At 30.2% G+C, this 27780-nt stretch overlaps 2 protein-coding genes across 2 annotated transcripts in view; one reads left to right on the top strand and one right to left on the bottom strand.

Moving 5' to 3' along the window:
• rec (recombination-defective) overlaps positions 1 to 27780 on the bottom strand; it is a 38069-nt gene that overhangs the window by 4465 nt on the left and 5824 nt on the right. The gene's annotated exons all lie outside the window — the stretch shown is intronic.
• LOC135949595 (nose resistant to fluoxetine protein 6) lies at positions 612 to 27777 on the top strand. Its single transcript, XM_065499196.1, has 11 exons — positions 612 to 711; positions 14848 to 15146; positions 18520 to 18679; positions 22923 to 23072; positions 23132 to 23507; positions 23617 to 23782; positions 23853 to 23932; positions 23999 to 24112; positions 24176 to 24516; positions 27327 to 27469; positions 27534 to 27777. The coding sequence occupies exons 1-11, from the start codon at positions 633 to 635 to the stop codon at positions 27636 to 27638; spliced, it is 2013 nt and encodes a 670-aa protein (XP_065355268.1). The 5' UTR covers positions 612 to 632; the 3' UTR covers positions 27639 to 27777.

Here is a 27780-nt window from a genome sequence, read left to right as displayed (position 1 = left end):
TTCTAAGATTGTTTGCTGTTTTTGTTTACTTGCCCAAGAAATCTAAACTTACATTTGTTTTAGGGTTGACTCACAAAAGGCCTAAAATAAATTAATAAAGTTTTGAAGATGATAATGATGTTAATACTGCTAATGATGATAATAATGACTATGATGCTGTGTGTTGTGTGTTGTGTTTAGTTTAGCTCTCTTGACCAGTTTCTAAATGTAGGCTTATTCATAGTGTTTACGGTTTTTGTTTTATATCTGCTAATATCTCGATATCTGTGTTTGTCTGTAAGTAAGTGTAAGTTTAGGGAACATAATCATTTTTAGGGTTTTATTATTGCTACAGGTGTCATTTAAAATCATTCAACTTGTGGCTACGAGCGCGTACGGTTTAAATTCAAAATTATACGTATGTTAACAAAGGTTTAACGGTTTGAAACGTATTCAACTATTTCTACAATTTTGTTACATTTTGGTTTAAAAATTTTGATTTTTTTTTGTAAAATAAATTTGCATATGTTTTAAGCAAAAAGTGTAAAAAGAATTGTGGCTTTTTTGTAAAGAAAATAATTAAAAGGAAACATAAAAAATTTTAATATAAAAAATATATTTTGTTAAAATATAAATTAATAAAAGAGATTATAATGCAGATAAAATTCATGTTATGGCTTATAGCCATATTATCTATGTTTGGAATATACGCAAAAGGATTTGAAATGAATAGTAAGTGTTAAAGTATTAATAATGAACATTTTTTAAAAATATCAAGTGAATTCATTGCCATATTAAACAGTGAAAAATTAGAAACAATTATGGAATTATATTTATTCAAACAACCGTATGTGAGTTTAAATCGACAAAGGTTTTTTATCGTCACTTCCGAATTTAAGAAAATTTTAATCATTCCTCGTATATGAAAATGGTATTAAAAACGTTTTCTTATCCATTAGTAAAGATGGTGTAACGTCTGAAGTTTCTGTCAAGGAAAATGACAAATTGAATCAAAAAGATGATAATTATTCTGAACTTTATGACAATGACAAAATTACAACCTAGAGATCACTCACTTCGGCTGGTGGAGCAACAAATCGACCTTTGCGAATGTTAGGTCTGCTAAGCTTCGAACAATGAAAAATAAATAGATTTTTAAGCAATAAGACATGATCTTGGCCTACTACCATTTCCTTTTGCATAGAGGCCGGGAACATATTCACTTCTGAGTCTGAGCACCAGGTACCTCATCAGCTATGATCACCCTTAAATTATCTATGGCACATTTCGAGTGCTGCAGATCTACCTGGACGATTTTAAGGATCGAATAGCTTCATACCTGTGAGCAGATATAGTTGGCCGATTCAACATCATTCGCTTTATCTCTCCCTAAGCCTGTAGCCCGGCGCTCCTTAAGCCGAACAGCTTAAACTCTGTATAATTGAGCTCAACTGAATCCGATTCCTTGATGGGCTAGTATTAGACGTGTTTAGTTGTCGCCTTGTTCGGTGCTGATAATCGACCATTCATCCTTGGGAATGTTGGGGTTCTGGAGTTGCAGGCACTCCAACATCTTCTGGGTATCGATAACCATTTGCTGTAAACAGATTCTTGTACGAGGTCTCATCGGAATTTCCTAAACCGGGATAAGTTAACCCTCTAACCGACAAGGCTGCCTTTAGGCGTATATGATAAATGTATGTAATGCTGCTTTATTTGGTTAATTTTCCCATTATAACGGTAAATATGTGTAAAGAGACAAACAATTTACTTATTGTGATAAACAAGAACGTGCACTTGTCTTTCGTTTGTTTTTATTCCAACGTATTTCTTTTTTTTCAAACAATAACCTGGAATATTATTTTACCTCGAAATAAAATTGGCCGGTTAGAGGGTTAAAGACATAAGCCATCACTGATTTTAGAGAAACAACTGCTAAGCAAGTCCTTTGAGAAATCCTCCAAGAATTTTATCGGCATAGCGCGGCGGTATCTCACCCGAATCAAAATGAGATGCCGAGGTTTGTTCCATAACAAACTCAGCAAGATTCAATGACAATCCATTATGTTACCACAGAATTAATTGATTCATCTTTGTTTGTAACCAGAGCCACTGTAAGGAGATCTTTCACCACTTTATTAAATGCACGCCTAGCAGATTCTGTAGTGGATGTTGTAGGACCTTTCTTCTTTTGGACGATTTATGTACCTCTAAATGAGAGCATTTTCGGATGCTTCCTTGGAAGTGCTAGGTAAGGAATCCATTCAGTAATGGTACTCATCTACTACAGCTTGATACTTAACGCAATCTTTCTCGTCACGTTCATGGGGGGACCGTTGTCAGCATTATAGGTTATCTTGTCTAGAATGAACATTGCCTTAGTATGTATATCTGGATTTGAGGATGTCTTTCTCCTTCTCCGTTTCATTTTCAACTGATCGCCAAAATTGAGGGTTGAGAGTTTTCATCAGTCGTGATTTGGGAGGGCAGTAGGGTACTGTGTCTTATATCCACACTGCCTGAAAAATCGACCGAAATCTCCTAACTGCAGATTCTGATAAGAATCCTACCCCATCGTGAATGGTCACAGATTGCCTAAAAGGTGTAGCAAATAGGCGACCTGTCCTTACTTCTAGTGAACATACAAAGCTGAGTCTTTTAAACATTAAAATCGATTCTATACCAACGACTCCATTCCACTTTAGCATATTATTCATGGTTATCTTAATAAACCCAATCTTCAATAATTATGTGTGAATGACTACGAATGACAAATGTGACAAAAGCTTAGATAGGATTGGAAAATAAGATATTTGGAATGTGAAAGAACTATTAAACTGAATTCATTTCGAACACGTTTGATGAAATAAAATCGTCAACCAATGGTATATTGCGATCTCTGAGAAAGCTCTATATAGACCGAGATAATTTGCTACCGACACCAAGTTCACCTAGTTCACTCTACGAAGGCCATATTTAAAAGATTGTAGTAAACCATACTCTCCATAACTTTGACGTCAAATTAGTAACCTATTGAGTTATTTTATAAAAAAAAATGTATGATTTCGAGGAGTATTATGCATTTAAAAAAAAAACAAGTAAGAAAGTATGGTCGGTCAAGCCCGACCATATAACACCTTACACTATGTAAAAGAGCAAAAACATTTTTCTTTTAAAATTTCAATAATATATATTTTTGAGTGATTTTCGGAGCTATGACCAATTATGGACCGATCACCTTGAAATTAGGTCGTGTGATTTACGTCTATATTAAAGTTAACTATGTTGAATTTTGTGTGTATACCAACATTTTTAAGCGATTTATGCACGTTAAAGTGATTTTCGGAAGCGGGTCCCTATGGAAATTATGACTAATTATGGACCGATCGTAACAAAATTTGGTGACATGAATTTTGTATATATAAAACTTATTTGGAGCGGAATTTGTGGAGATACATATATAAATTAAACATTTATGACCGATAAAGTCCAATTTCGGAAGGACATTTGTATGGGGGCTAGGTGAAATAATGGACCGATTTCAGCCAGTTTCAATAGGCTTGGTCCTTGGGACGAAAAAATAATATGTACCAAATTTGATCGAAATATCTTCAAAATTGTACTCTGTGAACAAGGTTTACATGGACAGCCAGCCAGCCAGCCAGCCAACCAGACGGACGGACATCGTTTAATCGACTCAGAAAGTGATTCTAAGTCGATCGGTATACTTTAAGGGGTGTTAGACTAATATTTTTGGGCGTTACAAACATCTGCACAAACGCATAATACTCTCCACACTATGGTGGTGTAGGGTATAAACAGGGGCACGATCGTCTCTGACGTTTGGATATGAATTTACAAAAGAAATATTTATTGTTTCTTTCAGTTTTAAAAACATTAGCGGTATTCACAATGTAGAGTACTTAGCCTGACAATGTAGTAAAAGAGCACAATATCAAAAAACTAAAAACAAAATACATTAGAAATTTAAATGTTTGTCAATAAATAGCTTTTATGCTTTTTTACTAGGCCAAGTACTCTACATTGAGTATAACTCTATTCTACAAATTTAATAATACCAAAGTATATTTATAAATATACTTTGAATAATACAAATTCAATTATTCATAAATCTCACAAAATATTGACATGTTTTCAAAAATACTATTTAATATTTTTTTAATACATTTTATTTGGTATAATAATGATTAACGCAGTTCAAAAATTATCTGGAATATACTCAATATACAATGGAAAAATTATAAAAATTATGATTCGAACAAACCCTAACACCCAGAAACCTGTCACGATACTAGTTTCCTGTCAGTTCTTATATTTTTATAAATATGAAGGAATAATATTGGCCCTACAAATTTAATTCTATTATTGGTTTGATTTAAAGAGGTATGTGCTTTGCATAAATTTTGTTTAAAATTAATTTAAATATTTACTAGGTGAATAAAAGATAAACCCACAACTACTTAACTATAAATTTCTTTTATAAATTTTTTGCATAAATTAAGCTTTCAATTTTATATGCAAAATAAAAGTCAATCAACTTTTAGTTTTTTTTGACTGATTTTAAAAACAAACAAAATATAAAATAAAAAAAAACGTCACGGTTTTTGCTTTGAAGCAGCATACACGAGTTTTTAAGTGGATTTGAAATTTTAGAACAAACTCAAAGACAAAAATGTTTTTTTTTTTTTTTTTAAAAATAGGTGAAATTCTAAAGGAAGATACGATTTAGTTATTTCGATTATATTAGGCATAGACGATTTTCTTATAACAGCTTATTTTTGTTTGATAGTAAAGAGGCCTCTATTTGACTAAATTTGGGGATTCATAAGAGGTAAGTGAAGACAGATAGGGACATAGCACCTATTATATTTATGTTGCCCCTAACCTTCTCTAAATATCACTTTTAGTCATATTTGATATAACTTTTTCTGGACAATTAGAAGAACAAAACTCCAAGCATTCATAGGGTTAATTCTATTAAATTCTATCACGAATAACACAAACACTTTCGATCTCCAAGGCGTTAATTGTTGCTGGTTTATCAGCATAAATCAGTGAATTCACGTAGATCCACAAAAAATAATCGAGAGGTGTCAAATCTCACGATCTTGAAGACCAATTGACAGGTCGATTTCTCGAAATCAAGTTATCACCACGCCTTCCTGTTAACTGCACCAAACGGTACATTTTGCTGGATTTAATGGAGTCTGTAGGGTCTGTCTCACTCCATATGCTGCAATTTAGTTTAATAAGCCTAGTACTCTGTACTCTGTTTATATTTGCGAAAAATTATGGTTTTTTCATGCTAAAAATTTTGTATGCAACAAATGATCAGCTGTTGGTTTTAATTTCGTGCGAAAGAACTGCTGCTTATGTTATTTCGTAGTTTTCACAAAAAGAACAAAAACTAGTAGCATTTGCGAATTTATTTCGCAAATATTTCATTCCAAATATTTAATATCGATGGCTTAATATAAAAAAGGCGTAACTATTTTTTTTTTCAAAAATATCCATGAAAAAAGGGTTATATAAATAACTTCATTATAAAAAAAAAACTGTGAAACATTTGCTGCAAAACATTTGAGTTTGTTGATGAAAGGGGAAAGAGGTATGGGAAAGGGTACTCTGTTTCATGTACATGAAGTTTTTGTTGAGTATGTCATCCACATTTATGCGTTCATATTCGTTCTGTACAGAAATGTCAAAAACTGAAAAGCAAAAACTTCACCGTGTGGACACGAATGCAGTTTCAAAAGAGAATTTAAAAATGTTTTGCTGCAAATGTTTCACAGTGTGGACCGGGACTAAGGAAGATACGATTTAGTTATTTCGATTAGATTAGGCATAGAGGATTTTCTTATAACAGCTTATTTTTGTTTGATAGTAAAGAGGCTTCTATTTGACAAAATTTGGGGATTCATAAGAGGTAAGTGAAGACAGATAGGGACATAGCACCTATTACATTTATGTTGCCCCTAACCTTCTCTAAATATCACTTTTAGTCAGATTTGATATAACTTTTTCTGGACAATTAGAAGAAGAAAACTCCAAGCATTCATAGGGTTAATAAGTAAATAGTGTTTTTTAAGACAGATACAACTTTAAATTCTATAACGAATAACACGAACACTTTCGATCTCCAAGGCGTTAATTGTTGCATAAATCAATGAATTCACGTAGATACACAAAAAATAATCGAGAGGTGTCAAATCGCACGATCTTGAAGACCAAATCGATTTCTCGAAATCAAGTTATCACCACGCTTTCCTGTTAACTGAACGGTACATTTTGCTGGATTTAATGGAGTCTGTCTCACTCCATATGCTGCAATTTAGTTTAATAAGCCTAGTATTCTGTTTATATTTGCGAAAAATTATGGTTTTTTCATGCAAAAAATTGTGTAAGCAACAAATGATCAGCTGTTGGTTTTAATTTCGTGCGAAAGAACTGCTGCTTATGTTATTTCGTAGTTTTCACAAAAAGAAAAAAAACCACTAGCTTTTCATTCCAAATATTTTATATGTAGTTTTGAACTGAGTACTTAGCTTTAAGCCAAAAATGAGACTCATCGCTGAACACAAATTTGCGATAAAACAGTCTTCTATAATTTGCGCGATTCTATGACTGATTTTCAAAGTAAATTTTGATTTGGAACCGTTGTTCAAGCGTGAGCACATTATGACAATTCGTTTGATAGTCAACCCTTTCATAAGTTCTATCGCTCTATAAAAAAAACACCTTTTATTCCGTGATAAAAGCGTACAGTTGCATTTCACCAGTATTTTAAAATGGAAATTTGTCCAATTCCACATGATTGTGCAAATCGAGCTTGTATAAAAATTTGTTGCAGCAAAATAAGAAATTCCTTGTAATTTCTTTTGTTTGTTAAATTTGTTCATTCATTAATTTTACTGATTTAAGTTAAACAAAAATTCAATCACTCTTTGTTTACACACATTTTTAATGATTGATTTGCTAAAATAAACAAAATAAAAATAAATTTATTCAAAATATTAATTTTTGGGTATCTTACTTGTACTTGAGCGTAAAGTATTTTGGGGATTTTTAATTTATCATTCTTAAAAATTAAAAACAATTTGAAATGCATTTTTTTGTTTGATTCATTACTTAGCATAATACAAAATTTATATATTTCTTCACATATTCAATTATATCAGTAATAATTAATTGTAAACTTAACATTAAATATTTGTTCATATTTCTTTGTTTATTATTAGAAATATTGAAAAATGTGAAGCAATTAAAAGCACCAGCAACAATTATTTTAAAGTTCAAAAACTTCTACATCCGACTTTGACTTCCAAAAAGTTAACGGGTAAGCGGTTTACTTTAGAACGACTGATTTTGAATGAAACCAATACAATTTAAAATTTATCTTCCTAATAAAAGTTTATTTAAATATTGAGCAAATCCAATAGTAACGAAAGGTGTATGTATACAGAGAAATATTTTCGCTAAAATTGTGGAGATGTCAACAATATTTAATGTAATACGAATTTAACAATTAACAATTTAAATAATCATGCCATAACTAAATGTTAATTAATTTGAAAATTATTTAAAGCGATCCAATAGTATAATAAATCTTACATTTCATTCTAAAACTGTACAATTGAATATTTACGTAGGCAGAATTATTTCATAATAAATTGTTATTACTAAATATCTATTATAATAGCTATATTAATTATAATAAATTATCTGGTTATATAGTGAAATGCCTGAGTAGACAAGTAATTGTTTCTGTAAACGAAGAGTTTTGTATGAGCCATAAAAAGGCTCATATGAATATAATCATTGAATGAAATTAAGAAAACATAATACGCATTTTATTAACTCAATAACAAATTCAAGTGATTTTGAATATTTAATATTGTCAAAACTTATTTATCATTTATTATTGTTTATTCCAAATATATGTATTTGTTTAAGATGGGTACTTGACTCAGGTATGACAACTCATAATTTTTTTAAATGTTAAACAACTAATTATCACACCTCTTAAATAAACATGACATTAATTATTTTAAATTATCAAATAATTTGATTTTTTTTTTGACAAATAATACGTTTTTGATTAATTCATTTAAAATTATATTTGCTTATTTCAATTGGGGTATTCACATGGTCTGCTATTAGTCATATTGTCATAATGTCCTAATATATTATAATAGTTGTTGTTGTGTTTTAAACAAAAAAAAAAAGTATTATTTTATGACAAAACAATAAACATAGTTCAAATATTGTTATTAGTTTAGAACTTTTTTGTTTGAAACACAACAAAAATTTGATTAAACTATCAAAATATATTAGGACATTATGACAATATGGCCAAGTAGTAGACCGTGTGAATACCCCAAATATGTGATTAATGAAGGCATATAAAATAATGATGATTTCAGTTTGATTTATGCTTAAATAAACTGATACTTCATTTGTGTTACCACAAATCTCAAAAAGAAAAAAAAATAATTAATTTCAATTTGACAGCTGACAGTTTAGGGTTATTAAAAATGCAATATCATTTTAAGCGATGAAGCACATTTCCACATTTGGGGTTCACACAACCCACTTGTGATTACTGAAAAATAAATGCATTTTGGATTTTTAATGTTTCTAAGGTCATCAAATACTGAAAATCAACTAACGTTTAGAGGTTGCACATTTTATTTTTAAAATTGTTTTTAATTTTTTTCAAACTGTTTTTTAATTTTTTTTAAAAAAGTTTTTTCATATTTTTTTTAAATTTAAGAATTAATTTATGACAAAAAAAAAGATTTTTGGTGAATAAAAATTTGAGTTAAGAAATATTTTTCCCTTATATACATTGTTGCAATGGGCTTTGAAATATCTATCATTACTAGGGGGCGGATTTATATGCAAATGCATGCTTTTTCTCGGACGTCCAAATACAATGTTGACCAATTATCTATACGAATCGCACATTCTGCTGTAAAATGGCATCGATTTGTTAGTGCATATTTTTGCATATTTTATTGATAATGCGTATTTTGTTATATTTTACTTCAAAATGCATATTTACAGTGACGGACAATACAATAGAATCACTACTTATGAATTCGATTAAAGCGGTAAAACTACAAAATTTGATTTCAAAATTTAAAATTTGTTCATTATATTTAACGCTCATAACGTAAACAATAAATAAAAAAATAACACATTCTTATGTTAAAAACGATGTCGAATCTAAAAGACTAAATAAAATATGCGACATTCAAATAGAATCAATCAGTCTTAAAATGATTAAAAATAAAAAAAATCATCATAAGAATTCGTTGTTTTCTTAATATTTTGTTGCATATCAATTATTTCTAATAACAGCATCAAATCTTTTGGGGATTGAATTTAACAAACTTTCGCATGTAGATCGGGAAATTGCATTCCATATTTTCCGAATTTTCTAGCCATTTTAAGGGCATATTCCATTCTGAATGTGGCTTTATAACATTCTCAAAAATATTTACATACAAGTGCTTATCCATATTTTCTTTAATCCAATAAATTGGACCAACGCAATACCAAGAACAGCATCCCCATATAATAATATTTCCCCAACCATGTTTAAACGTTTTTGGTTTTTGCCATTTTTTGGACGTCTAACCCATGTCTTATCATCATTACCAATTAAATTAATGGTAGTTTCGTCCGTCCACTACACATTTTGCCACTTTTTTATATTTTCTGGCCCACACCAATCCTTATAATTGCTCCTGGTTTTAAATGAAATATTGGTAGTGATTCTATTGTAATGTCCGTCACTGTATATGCATATTATCCAAGTTTTTAATAAAAATATAATTTTTTGTCGACAATGGGCAATATATTGTCTGGACAAAAAGTTTTTTGTCGACTTTGTTATAGAAATAGCATTGCATGTTATAGACTTACTTCTTTCGACATCGAGAAACTGGCATTAAGTTCTTCATTTCTCTATCAGCAGTTGACAATTATCATTTCAAACATTTTGCTTCAAAAAAGTTTAGATTTTTTTTTCATAATTGTTTTCATTGCAATTCCGATTAATAAGAGATTTCGTTATCGAAATATTTTTTAACTCCACATACACAGTTACCGATCCTTACAATCATTTGCCAGCTGATCTAGGATACTGTCCTGAACTAGTGATTTTCCTATCATTTAAGGTGACAACCGGTTACATAACTAGCTACGTGACTAGCATATCGTAAGCTGGGGATTAATTGACCCTTTTGGATAACTTAGAGACAAATGCAGTACACAATTTAAAGTGACTACACTATAGATTACTTAGAGACACTTAAGTGACAATTGTTTTTACGCTAGATAACATGGGATGTATAATGTAATAGCACATACAAAATTACTCAAAATATATGAATTGGAGTCAGCCAAGTGATCAGACATTAGTGACAATTACTGTCTAGGAAACATTTGCTACTTGCTTAATTGAGATCAAAATTAAGATTGGATGCTACTTTACATCACGATCAATATTCTGACATTCATTCATACCAAGATTAATATATTTATCGTTTTCTCAGAAGAACAATTATAATTTTAGAAGTTTAGCCATATTAATTCCTAGTATAATTTAAAGAGTCCTAACTGTTGGGAACACTGTTGTGTATTTTATGGACATTGCGCTAATCATAGTTAATTACTTTATGTTTATGTACTAAAATATAAGCGCATTTATTTTAAGTTTTTAGGTCATATTTTGATTTTTTTGAAGCATATTTTAGGCGCATATTTTACAATAATAAATGCATGAAAATCCGCCCCCTAATCATTAGATATCCATATTGTATATCGACGGCATTTATCCAAAATGGTTTATCTGCAAAACCCTGATTGTTCAGCAGAAGTAAAAAACTGTTTAATTCCCTAACTAGTTAGTATTTCTACAATATGATTAATATGCTTCTACTAATTCCCTAAAATATAAATTATAAAAACCATTTTGTCTTAGAAAATTTTCGATGTAAATATTAAAATGAGTAGATAAACTATTTTGTTTGAAAACATTTTAAGTAGAATTTTAAGTTTTTCACTTTTAAATAATTTTAGGATTAAGAAAAATAGTAGAAGATTTTTATTTTAGGTCCAAATCATTATCAGTATGGATAATGTTAGGATTTTTATTATTATTTATTGAATAAATTCGCTTCCCAACTCATATTCCAAAACCTCTCAAATATACCCTATCAAAATGTTGACAATATCCCAATAAGCACCCAAAAAAGTTAAATTCAAGTATTTGACATTTTATTGGAATTCAACTTGAATTTCAGCCCCTTTTCAAGTATTTTTAAAGTTATAAAATGTTCAAACATATTTTTAAATTTTTCTTTTCTTGTCAAACAAATACATAATAAAATATGTAAAAACAGAACAACTAATAAGACAATTTTCAGAGTTATTAGCAAAATTAAAGTACATAAGCAAGTCCGTTAGCAAAACATAAGTAAGTAAAATCAAAATATGTTATTAAATGAAAAATATCCACATGATATTGTTTAATTTTTCCGACTTCCCACAGAATTTTACATCATACATGAAACGCACCTACATATATTTGGCTTCCTAGAAGATATCGATAATGGTGAAAAATAAATAATGCTGCCTACAAGAATCATACTTTTAAATGAAAATATATTCAGATTTCAGTATAAATACCTTTAATGTAAATATAGTTTTGCAAAATAAAAATAATCTACATAAATCAAATTTGTTAAAAAATGCTTGAATTCTACTATTTTTCGACTTGTATTGAACTATAATTAAAGGGTTGAATTAAACTATATTTCAAAGCTTAAATTCAAGTTTTTTTTCGATTTGCATTTCATTGTAATTCAAGGCTGGAATTCAACTGTATTAACACTGTAATGTTCGACTTGAATTCAAGTATCCTTTTCACTGGAGAATGCTATTGAAATCAAGTTTGAATGTATGACTGGAATTCAACTTGTTTTACACTTGAATTCCAGCAAAAATGCTTATTGGGATGTATCTATTTTGTACTTTGAGACATGTTTTCGATGTACAACTTTGGCTTATGCGTTTTTTTTTTCTTGGAGTAGATTGTTTTCCATCGTTTCGTGATATTTCTAAATATGACTCACCTTTCATTCGCTTTAATTTGTTATCTTTGCGTTTCATTGATGTGGTAATATAAGTTTTTTTTTGCGAATGATATCGTTGGATTTTAATTGCTCCCCATCTGAATCTACGGTAAATAACTAATTCCTATTATTAGGAAATAAAATAAACCTAAAATGAGAACTCGATCAGAATCATTTGACGATGAATCTTCTTCATTTTCTTTAAAATCTCCATTTTAATTAATAAAAGCGATAAGATTTTTAGCACAACCGATTTGTATTTAAAATAGCCACAAATGAAAGTTGGGGGCAAAAATGTTACCATATGTATTTACATACTATATGAACAATATGTTAACTTATAATAAGGGTCCTCATGTAAACGCTTAAAAGCCTCGCAAACTGTGCAATCTGTGCATTTTTACACTCTCGCAAATGAAATGTCAAAAAATGTATGGAAATTCGTTTGCACAACTCCGATAAGTTTGCGCGACAATTTAGACTCGCAAACTTGAATTTATTGTGCATTTGATGAATCAGCTGCTTTTGTTTACTTTTATTTATAAGAAATAAAAATCAAATAAAATATAAAAATGTTGTGCATGTGAAAATTGTGTAACTTTGGAACAGAATGATTGTATTAAATGACATGGTGTATGAAAACATTAACCAACAGCTAGAACATAAACAAAGTCCTCCAAACTATGTATACCACCGTTTGTTCCAAAGATTTAACTTTCATTCAACATTTTAAAATTAAAATTTATACAATTTGAAAAAAAATTATTAAAGCTTTTGTTGAATTTATGTATTTTTATTTGACAAATATAAATTTTCTGTATAAACTTGCACAAAATTGAAAAGGTGGGTTCATGAAACATGTCGCGCAAATTTGCCCATTTGCACAAATGGGAAACTTAAGCGTTTAAATGAGTACCCTTAATATGTTTGGCTAAAGTAATAAACTCCCATCCCAATTATAGAACTTATTTTCCATTAAACTGAGTGAAGATAGAAACATTTTGAAAACATATTTCAAATCATCGTATTAATGTTCATCAGAAAAGTTGAATTCATTTTAAAATAATTACGTTCTTACAAATTTTTAATATAAGACTGCTATAAAAATCTCTCAAATACATTGTAGATAAACCATTTTGCCTTCAAAAAAAGTATTTGTGTAGATAAACCAAACAAAAATGTGAATAAATCGCAGACAAATCAACATTTTGATCAGAAATTCATACCATAGTTTGGCATCAAAAACTATTTTTTACAAAATCTGCAGATAAACTATTTTGGATAAACGCCGTCGATATGTAAATAACTTATTAATCCAGATATAGACCAAAAATAGGGCAAAAATCGAGGTTGTCTCGGTTTTTTCCTTATATCTCTGCCATTTGTGGGCCGATTTTGTCGATTTTAAATAGCAACCGAGCTGGAAGAATTCCCGATATATGGCTATATCGACTTCGTTATTTATAACGATTCGTAATATCTACTTTGTGGGGTCGTAAATGGAAAATGTAGAACACATCTAGATATTCGCGGTTTTTCTTATATATCAGTCATTTGTGGGCCGATTTTCTCGACTTTAAAAGGTACAACTATTTAAATTTGCATTTGTAATCTTCATATAGCGTTTATTAAAGTCGACAACTATTTATTTATTTTTTTAAAATTTCGTTTAAAAAAATTTTGAAAATGAAATCAAAAAAATGTAATTGGATTTAATTGGAACACGCGTGCGTTTTTAGTTTATGTTTGACAGCCATTGATAGCAGACTACCGCGTGAATTGAGGAGAATCATAAAAAAAAATCACTCAAACCAAGGCTAAACTTGATAAATACTATGGGGACTCTGCACCATCAATTTCAATGGTAAAAAAGTGGTTTACTGAATTTCTTTGTGGACGTACAAGCATGGAAGATGCGGAACGTTCTGGACTCCCAGTTAAGATCTCTACAACAGAAACAATTGAAAAAATTCACGATATGGTGTTGGCCTAGCGGAGATTTAAATTTAAAACGGGTGAACCAGGTTTTATACAAAATGTACAAAAATCGCTGCCCGTATTATAGGCGGAGGGTATACAATATTCGGCACGACCGAATATAACACATTTACTTGTTATTTATTAAAAAAATCAAACAAATCATGTTGAGTTCTCGATTAAAATAAAAACGTTTAACACTTAAAACATATAATTATTAAAAATTATTGAACTGTAAAGATGCTTAAGATAAAATACAGACTATCAACAGCTTGTAGCTAATTTCGTTCTTACTTTTACTTTAAGTTAATAGGTATCAAAATACAAAACAAAACTAGTTCTACTCATGCCAAAAAAAAAAACAAAACACAAAAGTTTCCATTTGTACTGCTACTTATATGTAATTCTAGGAATCATCCTAAAAAAGGAAGTTCTAGAAGTCAAACAATCAAAAGAATCAGACAACGAAACAAGTTCCCTTTCACTTTTCGAAAAAATTATAATAAAAAAACAAACAAATAAAAAACTGCTTAAGAACCATATAAGAAACAGAAAAACCGCAAACAGAAAAATGTACATTAACTTACAAGGATTTCTAGTTAATTAAGGGTATAAAATAAACTTCACTGCCAGTTAAATCATTTATATTTTTTATTATTTCTTAATGGGCTTTTTTTCATTAAAATTTTATAATTTTTCGTTTTTATTTTTATTTTTTTAATCTTAGTGACCCAATATTATAAAATGCCTTCCTTGTACAATTTGGATGACTATGATCGTTGCCTGCAAGAGTTCAATGACTTCTCAATGTATTGTTTTGTACGCGCCGATGTTATACCCCAACGAGACAACAACAATGAAGCTTGGCAGGCTATTGAAGAGATTTCCATGTACTATAAACATCATTTCCAGCATCGACATTTGTATTATGGCATTTGTGTGCAGTGGTGTCAATTGGAAATCAATCAATTACCGGAAGATGAGGCAAATGATTTGTTTAAAGGAATATTAGTGAATAATACAAAGGTTAGTAGTTTAAATTTAAGTATTTGCCCGCTAACACGTGTGGTGTCTGTGTACGAACTTTATGTGTTGTAGAAATAAACAAAAGAGTTAAGAGTGCTACTTGAAACTGTAAGTGATCGATATACATATTTATTTATTTAAGCAGAGAAAATGACGCAAATAAGAGCAAGTACTAAGTGGGAGAAAAAAAGTACTAGTGCAAATACAGGGGGAAAAAGAAAATATCTATAAAACGTTTTAATTATTTAATAGAAACATTTTCGAACATAATATTCCATTTTCATCAGGTTCATGCAAGATCTAGCGATTATTTTAACAGCTTTAAAATGTTTTCAAAACTTTATCACCAATTTGATTAACCATTAATTCATTTGATTTAAATCAGTTTCTATTTGGCTACTTTGTGGTACTATAGTACATTTTCAGAAATCGCCAAGCAATTAGCTACATTCAATTTTGTATACTTTATTCGTATCTCCGCTGCTGCTAATCCGTTTAAGACAATTGTTTGTTTTCTTTTGTTTAACATTCACATAAATGCCAATAAAAATGTAAATACTTCAGAGAGTGCAACAACTTCCAAAGGCAAATAAAAATCAGATTTGTTTTATTTGAAATCATAATAAACTATAAATATATTAAAATCTGTAATAAAGTTTATAACATTATCAAAACTTGTAGTAATTAAATATTCGATTAGACAATATAAAAATCTATCAGCATTACGATACGATACGATTTTCCATGATTAAGCTTTAAATTCACAAAGAAATATACAGTCATAACCATAAAGGGAAACATGAAAAGGGTGTCCAAAAATGTATGCAAGATTTTAATTAAATAGACAACACAGTGTTTTAGTTGGATTGATATAAAGCATTGTTCACATAAAATCCGGTTGCACTGTAGAAGCTTTTTACAAACAAATAGTGGCAACATTTTAGTTTTCTTTTGCCATGACTTTCTAAACAAACCAACCGTTATTCTGTAAAGATTTCAAATTAGTATATTAATTTTTAAACACGTAGCGAGCAATGGAAAATCAAATTAGAATAAAAAATTGTGCACAATTTTTAAAAAATCCAACATGGTCAGGTGCAATACAGATCGTAAGAAAAAATTAACCAAAAAAGGTAACAGACGATTACAACGACCTTACAACGATAATAGTGCGTTGTATTAAACAAAGTCCTGGTTTATCTGATAATGATCGCGCCAAAAAATATAGACCAGTCCTAGTACAGCACGAAGAATACGCCTGGATGCTGGCTTACGGTCATATCGTAACATTAAATATCCAAATCGTACAGAAAAGCAAAATATTACAGCTGTAAAACGGTCTCGTTTACTTTACGAACAAGACAAAATTTTGACAAAATTTAATAACTGCCTTATCATGGATGATGAAAAGTACATATGTGAAAGTAAGAAGGTAATGGTGTGGCAAGCTATTTGCAGTTGCGGTCATAAGAGTGCTCCGTTTGTAACCTCTACAACTATGACTTCCGATATTTACATCAAAGAATGTCTTCAAAAACGTTTGCTACCCTTTATTAGACAACACCATTCTTCAGTAAAGTTTTGGTACGATTTGGCTTCCTGTCACTATTCCAAAGCTGCCATGGATTGGTATAGAAGCAACAAAGTCGATGTTATACCAAAACATATGAACCCACCCAATTGTCCCCAACTTCGGCCAGTCAAAGCTATATTAAAGAAAAATGGAAGCGCTATTATCGACAATAAAAAAATTTTATCTGCTTGGAATAAACATGCAGCACACGTGGACCGAAAAGTTGTACAAAAGTTAATGGGTACCATCAAGTCAAAAATGTTTAATAAAAATAAAGATATTTAACTAGTTTTTTTGCATATTCATAACTGTTAATAAATTATATTAAATTTATGGTTGAACATTATAAAATCGCATTTTTCTTTATGAAGATATTAAAACTTAAGTGCGACCGGATTTTAAGTGAACAATGCTTTATTTTTTATTGAATCTTAATAAGGAAGCAGGATCATAGCTTAGTGGACAAACGTAATAAACCCAAATTTTACAGGTGACAAACACTTTTCTTCTTTAAATATTTTTGAAATCCGCAGTTTTTTTTACTTATTTGATATAATTTATAATGATAAATGAACAGAGTTTAGAATAAGTGCGTTAATCGCTTCTAAATCCTTTTTTAGGACTTAGCACATTTTCTTTTACTTATTTTTATTATTTAGTGGACTTAACATAATTTGAATAGAATTTCAATATCGAATTACTTGAAATTGCAAATATTGAAATTATTTCAACACATTATGATGTTTTCATATTTAAAAGCATGTGAAAACAAAAAAAAACTAAAACCCATAACAGAAATTCCCAAAATTTACTTTTTCCATTTAAAACATTATCCAATAAAATTCCCAAAAATTAAAGATTCTTCATGCTGTATTACGAGATGAACAAATACAATTTAATATTTTTCTAGTTAACATTACCTTGCATACATTAAAATGCATTAAACACTAATATCAAACAGTCACGGTTTCAATGGCCTATTGCAAAATATCATCAGTCGATAATTAATTCATAATTTTTTTTATTCCCATTGATAATGATTTGAACTTGATTTTTTTTGTTTAATCTTTGTTTTTTGTTTACATTTAATTATGTTGGTATATCAAGTCTGGTATATGGTTTATAAATGGAATGTAAATGTAAACTTACAACGAAAAGACAAAACAACATTTGAACATTAAAAAAATATATAAATAAATAAATACACATGATATTTTCTAAAGAAGTGAAATAAAACACCGGCCTCTGGTTTACAACGCCTTGGAACTGTAAGAAACAATTTGGCTGCCATAAACCAATTAAAAACTTTACACTCACACTCACACACACACAGTACATCTGATCAATAAACATAATGATGATCTTAATGAGTTTGAAGCAGTCTAAAGTCTCTTCTCAATGAAATGCTTCCAGCTCTATTACTCTTTATTTGTTTATTTTGTTTTTAGTATTTTTTTTAATGTCATTATGCATTTTTAAGTTTGTTTGAGATTTGAATTTCAATTCATGTTTGTTGTTATTATGTTAATTGTGCGTATCACCACTGATTTGTTGTAGTAGACTTCTTGTATGCGTTTTTAATAATTTCAAGGTCATTACACTTCAGTTTTCAATCATCTGTTAAAGTAGCCGCTTTCGAATAAACAAAATAAAAATCTATAAAATGATTAATTTTATGTGTTTATACACGTTTTTTTATATTTCTTTTGTTGTGTTGTGTTTGAACATCTATGTAGTTTTTTATTCTTTTATGTTTATGATGGATTTAATTATTTAACATTTTGTTTGCATTTTTTACAGGTCAATATATATTTAAATTTATTTAAATCGGAAGATGTCCATCGTCAACGTTATAATCGCCTGCTGAATCAATGCATTAACATGAGATTGAAGAATTATAATTTATCAGCTGAGAGTATGATTGAATATTGTGAAAGTAGTAATAGAACCATAGAACAAGGTGAGTAATATTAGCTGTTTAAGGAGTGAGATCAAAAAAACCTTAATACACGTTTTTCTTTAAAACTTTTAACCCAAGTTTTATTTGATTTTTGTTTGATAAAATTACCTTTGAAAAGTATGTCAGTTATTATGTTTAATGTCATTATGTTCATTTGTTGTTAATCTGATTAAAATGAGAGACTAGAAAAAAGTGCGTACTAAAATTATTAAATATCGCACTGGTTCCTCTAAAGCGCGTCAACTTAAAATTTTAAAATGAAGCAAAAAAACTACCTTTTTTCAATACATTACAATGAAATAACTGTACGGATACAACTGTATTTTTTGGCGAAATAGTACAGAAAATGATAGCAGATTTTTAAAGTAGGTAGATATGACCACTGCACATCGATTTCTTGCAAAAAGTGAAAATTGAAAAATTTTGAGTTGACGCTCTTTAGAAGAACCGGTGCGATATTTGCAACAAAACCCAACAAAGTTGGCCAAACAATCAAAGGTCTGCCGTCAAACTGATTCCAATGTTATTAAACAGTATTGGGAGAACTTGTCTGTTGGTAGAAAATCTGGTTCAGGTAGAAGGAATGGTGCACATGAAGCCAATAAATAGAAAGAATTTTCAAAGGTGCTCCCAATACATTCGGTAGGAAAGCATTCCGGTTAGCTCAGTACTAGGTCTATTTTGTACGAAAAGTTAAAGCCAATGCAGGTTTAAAAACATACAAGACTCAAAAAGTTCTTGACAGGAACTCTGCTAAAAATTTAGAGACCAAAGACACAGTACGGAAATTAAAGTCAAATTTAATAAAAAAAATATACCTGCTGCATAATAGATGACGAAACGTATGTTCTGGAGAATTTTTCATCCGGGTGAATATTTTTATGTTGCTGATGCTCAAGGGAATGTTTTAAAAAAGTTTAGGGTTCAAAAGCTGAAAATTTTCCCAAAAAATTCTTGGTATGGCAAGAAATATGCTGTTGCGGCAAAAGAAACCAAAAATTTGTTAGAAAGGGCTCTATAAATACCGAAATTTACATGTTTAAAAAATAGGATGCGTCCATAAATAAGACTTCCTAATGTATCCACTTATTTTTGGCCTGATTTGGCATCTCGTTACTATGGTAAGCAATAATGTGGTATTTGCACCAACAGAGGCAAATCCTCCAACCTGCCCGGATCTAAGGACAGTGGAGAGATATTGGGCTCTTGTTAAAAGAGAATTGAAGAGCACAAAAAAGGTGTCCAAAAGTGTGGTAGACTTTAAACGGAGATGGACTACCTGTTCGAACAAAAAACCTTAATGGAAGGGTTTCCGGTTCATAAATTCATCACTATTGATTAGAACTATAAAAATAATATTTTTTGTAAGTTGTAATAATAATTTTAATCAAATAAAAAAAATTAAAACTGTAGGTTCTATTTTATTAACATTTATGTATGTTAAATTTTTTATATTCATAAGATTCTATGAAGATCTAGCTATGTCCGTCCATCCGTCTGTCTGTCTGAAAACACGATAGGACCCAAACGAAAGGAGCTAGCTGGTTGAAATTTTCAACAAATATTCTCTGTTGTTTGGTATTGAAAATGGGTAATATCGGTCCATAATTTCATCTAGCCCCCATACAAATGTCACCCCGGAATACTGTTTGAGCAGTCATAAATATGTTGATTATAGGGCAATCCTCACTAATTATACTGTAAATATGAAATCAAGCTAAATTTGCAACTAGTCCCCATACAAGGTCCTCCTGAGGAAATGATTGGAACATTCATAATTGTGTTATATTAACACTGTGCAACCTCCTCCATTTTCGAAAAAACGGTATATCTTGAAAACAAGAGCTAACTTAAAAAAAGGATTCAGCGTACTCAAATGAATTTAAACCGCATTGTCATGATAGAATATTACGGTTTCATGTCTGGCCGCATATTCTGAGCGTTTTTCTGCAAATGTTTGCTTCAACCGAATCAGTTGCGTTCGGTACAGGTTTCATGTGATGGCCAGATTTCAGCAGCTCATAATAGATAGGACCCTTTTGTCTCACCAAATACAGAGCATTATCATAGCGCCATTGATATTTGGCTTTGATGTCGATTCGGCTGGTTGGCCGGGCTTCAAGTACGATGTATTTCTTCTCGTTATCGTAATGATTCCAATGCCAGACAAATTTTTGGTCTTCAAAAACTTTTGACTGGCCTGGGCGATATTTGTCTTCCATGTCAAAATCACCACTTCTGAACCGAACAACCATCTCTCGCACGTTGAAATCGATGAAACACATTCACCATAATCTTTGGTGAGCAATCGGTATGATTCAGTGGCAATTTTTTAAAACTTCCCGCAAATGACGCTTTGTTGGCACAAAATTCGATATTTTCGAAGCAAAAAAAAAACTTTGTTGTTTGCACTATAATGTTCAATAACAAAGTGAGAATAAATCCCAATAAGCATTTTTACTAGAATTCAAGTTGAAATCAAGTGTAATTTAAGCCTTGAATTATAGTCAAGCAATTGAATTACAGTTGAATTACACTTTATTTCAATAGCATTCTCCAGTAAAAAGGAAACATAAATTCAAGCCATATGTTTTTTGTTTAAAAATATTTAATTTTTTAAATATTTTTCAAGTTTAAAACATAATTACATTTGCATTCAAGTCAAATTCCAACAAAATGTTCAAGTGCTTGAATTTTTTGGGGTTTGGTGCTTACTGGCATTACAGATATGTACCCTTCAAAATAACATATAAGTTATTAAAAACAAAAACCGCGTTCAAAAGATACGCTACAATTCGTAATTCAGCTCTGGGTGGAGGAAGAACTCGAGCGATATTGCCATTATCGTTTAAGGGCAATCAGGCCATAATTTTTTCGCTGCCTTCGAGGGATTGCGTTTCACTCGCATGGGTTGATGGTTGGCGTCGTCTAACTATACTACGATACGTTTTCACGAAGTTTTTTATATTATAAGTTGTCGTGGTGGAGTACCAAACAAACCTCAATTTGGAACACTGGTGGAGTACAAAACAAAACTCAAGTTGGATTTTGGTGGATATCATAAAACTCAGGAGTTGAGTTCGAGAATTACGGTTTCATATACGAATGTATAGGTCGACATTGCAGTTCCTGGACGAGACTCTTATTAGGCGTAAGCCTTAATTGGTGATGGCGTTATTTTAGGCCAAGAATTTAATTAATCAAATCAAAAGATACGGCATCTATTGTAAATAGTAATTTTAAAATGCAAATCTTTCGTAAACTATTAGAGATAACGAGATTCCACGAGAATCGCTACCACGACTGAAAAATCAAAAACCCTTGAAACTTTTTTGAGATGATTTGAATAGAAGAAAATAATAAAATGTTACTATGTGAAAGTATTTAGATCATATTACAACATTTTAAAGACAAAAATAATAGTTTAAACTGATTATATTTAATTTTTTAATGTTTTAGGCTAAAACTGCGGCGAAAAATAGGCTCCCAATTAGCTTGTAGTATGAAATGAATTTGACTCTGATTGTTTTTTTGCTATTGTCAAATTGTTTATTGAAACCGAATGCATATATTCTATTAATTTTTTTAGTTTTTGTATACATATGTATGTATATTTACAAAATATACATATGTATGTATATAGTTTTATTATAAGAGAAAAATCTGTCACGTACGGTATGTCACGTAGGATATTAAATTTTATTTATTATTAAATCATCCAAAGATTGTTTTTATTTAAATATGACGGATTGTAAAGGAAAAATATTTCATTTAGTGTAAAAAATTAAAAGAAAACATAAGGCCTCTCACGATTCGAATATTTTCGCATATTTCTACATGTACCTCAAAATGAGTTCCGTTTTATGTCACATACGATATACCCTTATTTCGCTCAATATTTGGGACAACAATATTTCGAAAGAACTTTTTATTATTTTAAAATATGGTACCCTCTGAATGGAACATAAAGACCAAATTATTTTTCAGATACTCTTATTTTTGCAAAATCTATTGCACTCTATAGGCGTACAAATGTCACGTACGATGATATAGAATTGCCCATATGTTAACTATTAGATTCCAGATACATATAGTACAACAATCAATTGCATCAAAAATAGAAAATTGGGATCGTTTTCAATTTTGCTTTAGGACTTCTGAAATACATTAGAGGAACTTCTTATTACAAATTTAAGAAAATTAATGTCTGATTCTAAACAACTCTTATATAATTTTTTTTCAGATTCTTGGAATTTAACATTTTATGCAGCAGTGGGTCTGCTTATACTATTCGCCACAGCCAGCAGTTTGTTTGATTTATATTTGAAGCATAAACGTAAAGATAAACTGTTAACAGATCGTGATCATTACAAGGCATCACCAGGAAATTTAGGTAAATATTTTTTTTTTGATTTACTGGAAACAAACACTAATGTTGTAATTAAATTTCAGCTTGCAAAATGTGCGTGAGTTTTTCTATAGCTCGCAATTGGTATCGTTTAAATCAAGAGCCCAATGGCAAAGTTGGCAGAGAATTAAGATTTCTGGATTGTTTTAAGTTCTTCTCCATGTTTTTGGTAATATTTGCTCACACTAATTGGGTGCTGTATGAGGGAGCCATCAGTAATCCTCAAGATCCAGAGAGATTATTACATACATTGGCGGGTACTTTATTGGTAGCGGGATCATTGATTACCGTAACATTTTTTGTTATAAGTGGCCTATTGTTGACCATTAATTGGTTGGTGGTGGCCAAGCAAAATGAGGAATTGTCCACGCTGCAATATATTGTTTTATTTATTAAATTCAATGCATTCCGTTATTTAAGGTAAGCTAAAGTATTTGAGTTAAGTTTCTAATTAAGAAACACAACCAAATGGTATTTAAAATTTAGAAGATTTTCATACAAACATTTTTAATTTGACATTTATTTCCAGATTGACCATACCTTACGGCTTTGTTATACTTTGGAGTGGTATTTATTTTGACAATGCCGGCGGTCCTTTGTGGCGTCACATATTGGAGCGTGAACAATTGTCGTGCCGCAAAAATTGGTGGGCCAATTTATTGTATTTAAACAATTATATCAATACAAATGAACGGGTATGTTTATGTAAAATTTTATTAATTTATAATATCTAATTTATCTCTCTCTATCTATCGTTTTCCAAAGTGCATGCTGCAAGGTTGGTATTTGGCCTCAGATACTCAATCGTTTGTTTTGAGTTTGGTGTTTCTAATGATGGCCCATAAGTAAATTTAAAATTCTTTTTTTTTTAAATAAATGCAACTTTTAACACATTTTTGCTTTATTCACAGATGGCGCAAAGCTCGCAATTGGATTTTAGGCATTGTATTTGCCATATTCATGGCTTTACCGGGAATAGTAACTTATGTTCAAGAATTTCATGCTATATTTATGCCCACACCGCAGTAAGTTATATGTGAAACTTAAAGTTTGACATCTTAAATGAATAATGGCTTTTATTATTTCAGAATTCAACGTGATTCCTTTGTGGAAAGTCGCCAATTTAATGAATTCTATGTTCCATTCCACATGAATTTCGCCTGTTATTTCTGTGGTGTTTTGGCTGCTCTTATCTATGATTATGTGTCTACGAATCAAATAAAGTTACGACAAAATAAGTTATTCCATGCATTTTTCTACAGTCTTATACCCATTGCCATATTGTGGATGTTTTCCGGTCACACTTTCCTGCAACAGTATCATGATGAAGATATGCGCTTGTGGAATAGTTTATATGCAGCCATACAGCGTAATGTTTGGGGAATTGGTTTGGGTATATTCATTATAGGAATGTCATCGAAATGTGGATGTAAGTAAAGAAATTGGATTTAATTTTAAATGTCATAGATTCATATGATCATATTTTACAAAACCCCGACTATAACATGGATTACAGCTGCACTAGAACTAAACTAGATATTATAAACCATGCTATATTTTCCTTTAGTTTTGCTTAATATTTTACATTAACAGTCGCGAGGGATGGGAGGATTATTTGGCTGATCCCGATGGGTATATCACCACACAAAAAAAGAACTTGGTCTAGGAATTATCACTCGACCTATACCTTCGTATAGGAACCCTGCCTTACTGAGCACCACTCCTGAGTTCTTTGGTCTCCACCAATATCCTATTTGAGTTTTGTTTGGTACTCCACCACAAAATATATGTTTATTTATATTAACTAGGATCGTCTGGTGGTTGAAATTCGACCAATTTTAAAACGTTTTTACCACTTTTATGGAAAGAATATTTAAATATTTTTTTTTATATTGTTCACTTCTAGAGAAAAAAACCTTTTAAACAATATATCGAGCCCTTAGCGCCAAATTATCGTAAGCAACAAAACACAAATTTTACAGGAGAAGGTTTTTTTGTTTATTTTGAAATTTATACATAGAATTAAAAATATTATGATGCGATATAATATAATTTCGTTCAAGTTAATTGTCTATTTTTCAAAAATATTTATAACTTTTGACAATTAAAAATTCATGGAATACTAATGTTTTTTATTGAATTTTTGCATATATACAAAAATTGAAATTAAATTTTTATTTATAAATAGTTTTTAATGAAATTTCACAGTTATGTAGATTTTTCTATGTATTTAAAATGGAAAAATAAAAACGAATTTTGAAATTTATAATCAGCAATCCCGCAATTCCCAAAAATGCTAATTTTTAGTTTTTTGGCTATAATATCGGGGTTATCGGGACCCTTTACAAAATAATTAGAAACATATTGAGCCACCTATAATCGGTTACAATATTTTAATATCGGATACGCGATTTGAGAATTTTTGCCCTAAAGTTTTATTTTACATAAAAAATAGGTGTTTTTTGAAAGGACCTGGTCCCCTCGGTAACAACAATTTTGAAATTTGGTTTCCTTTAAAATATTTTATCAAAACTTAGCTTTCAGAAAGTAGAAATTCCTTATACATTATCTTAGAAATTTTTTGCGATAACTTAAAAAGAAAAAAAGTTATTTTTTCACAAAAAAATAGCCAAAAATCGTTTTTTAAGAATTTTATAAATTCAAATGCATATAACTTTTGACTTAGTCATTTTTTTAAACAGTTCTTTTTCCATTTGACACATACATGTGTTGTTGGTCCAATAAAGGAAAACTGGAGAAAATCGGGAAATATTTGGATACGCTGTTATCAAAAAACTGGAGTAGGGTGGGTAAAAATGTTGAAAATTTAATTTTCAAATGCGAATATCTCCTAAGCTATAATATACATATAATTGATAGCTACGGTTTTTTAGGTTTTTTGTAGTGCTCGATGAGAAGATTCTACATGTATAATGTTGTTGAAATCGGAACTCAAACCAAGAAATAATATCGTTTTAAAAATGTAACATAACCGAGGTGTCCTACTTTGAGGGCCCTTGGTCGCGCCCCTGATGGGCCCATGAGGTCCACGTTCAAAACTTAAACTCGACAACACTTCTTCTTTGCGCATGTGAAATTTCATTCAAACCAATCTAACCATTTAGAAGTTACATATTTATTTCCCTCTTTTTTTTCTATACCACTGTGTGTCGCTTACGATAAAATTTGTTTACTGTAAAATATAAACATTGACTTACGATAAAATCTTACCCCCTATATTTTTGATGTTATTAACAATTTTGATATTCTGAGAACGCTAAAACATCAGTCGGTCCATAAAATTTTAATTTCTGCAATAAAACAAAAATTTTAAAAATGTCGCTTACGATAATTTGGCGCTAAGGGCTCGATATGTTTCATCAATATTGGTGGACAATAACATACTTAAGAGTGTACGACAAAAAAACATGTGGCCTATTTATATATAAGACTGTAACAAAAAAAAATGTAGAAATTACAAACGGAATGACAAACTTATACATACCATTGTCACTCATGGTGAAGGTTATATACTAATGCTTGTGGTCAATGCAAAAACCTTAAGCAATGCTAGAGAGAGCCGCCTTATTACCCTTAAGCGATAATGGCAATTACGCGCGAGCTTTCTCCACCCAGAGCTGAATTATTACTCGATATTTACCTATAGACATTGATACGAAAAATAGATAGCTGCTGTTAGGTGACGTGACAATATTGATATATTTTTCAATCAGAGTAATTTTGTACTTTAGACGTTTTAATATCAACCTTATTTTAAGCATTCCTTAGGAGAGGGGTCAGTAAAATCGTAAATCGCAAATAATTGATTAACAATTGGTCTGTTCAATAACAAAAAACTATTACGAATTATAACAAATTGTTTATAAATTTTCCAGTTTTTCAATACAAATTTAAAATTTTTATGTGGAAATTTGTAATAATTCGTAATAGGTTTTTGTTATTGAACAGACCAAATCTCAAATCCAAATCTAATCATAAATTGAGTAATTTAAAAAAATTGGTATTTTGGAAATCGCATGATTTTGTAAATTGAAACAGGTTTGTAAAACGAATAAATCATGTGGATTCGATTTACAGAACACCAATATGTGAATTCGTTTCCAAACGAAAACGTTACTTCGATTCAATTTACAGCACAGGGAGAATAATTGAATTTGCCAGTACATGTTGAAAAATTATAGTTCGAATTTTTCCTAACCTTTACTTTTTATTTCTCAGGGATTTTCCGTAAATTCTGCTGCCTGCCCATCTTCCGTATATTGGGTCGTTTAACCTATGGTGCCTTTATGGTGCATCTGATAATTTCTCGTGTGGTTATAGCAACATTACGGCAACCAATTTACTTTGGTACCGGAATGATGGTAAGTTTTTTATTGAAAAAACACGTTAATTAAACTAATCAATATTTTTTTAATATGTTTACAGTTTGCCTTTATTGTGTTCACAATGTCCGCCTCATATGTAGTGTCATTTGTATTGGCCATATTACTCGAACTGCCAGTATCATCGTTTTTAAAATTATTACGATGATTTATTTTAAGCTCCATTTTTAATGTAAGATTATTTATAGAATTTTGTTTAATGTATTTTTTTTTACATAATTTATTTAGATTTAGGAATGAAATACTCAAATTTTTAATAAATTCCCAAGTATTTATTAAAAAGATAACTG

The sequence above is a fragment of the Calliphora vicina genome, chromosome 1 (genome assembly GCF_958450345.1).
Source record: "Calliphora vicina chromosome 1, idCalVici1.1, whole genome shotgun sequence".
NCBI lineage: Eukaryota > Metazoa > Arthropoda > Insecta > Diptera > Calliphoridae > Calliphora > Calliphora vicina.
Note: the sequence above shows the minus strand (reverse complement) of the source record. Positions and strands in the feature narration are given on the sequence as shown.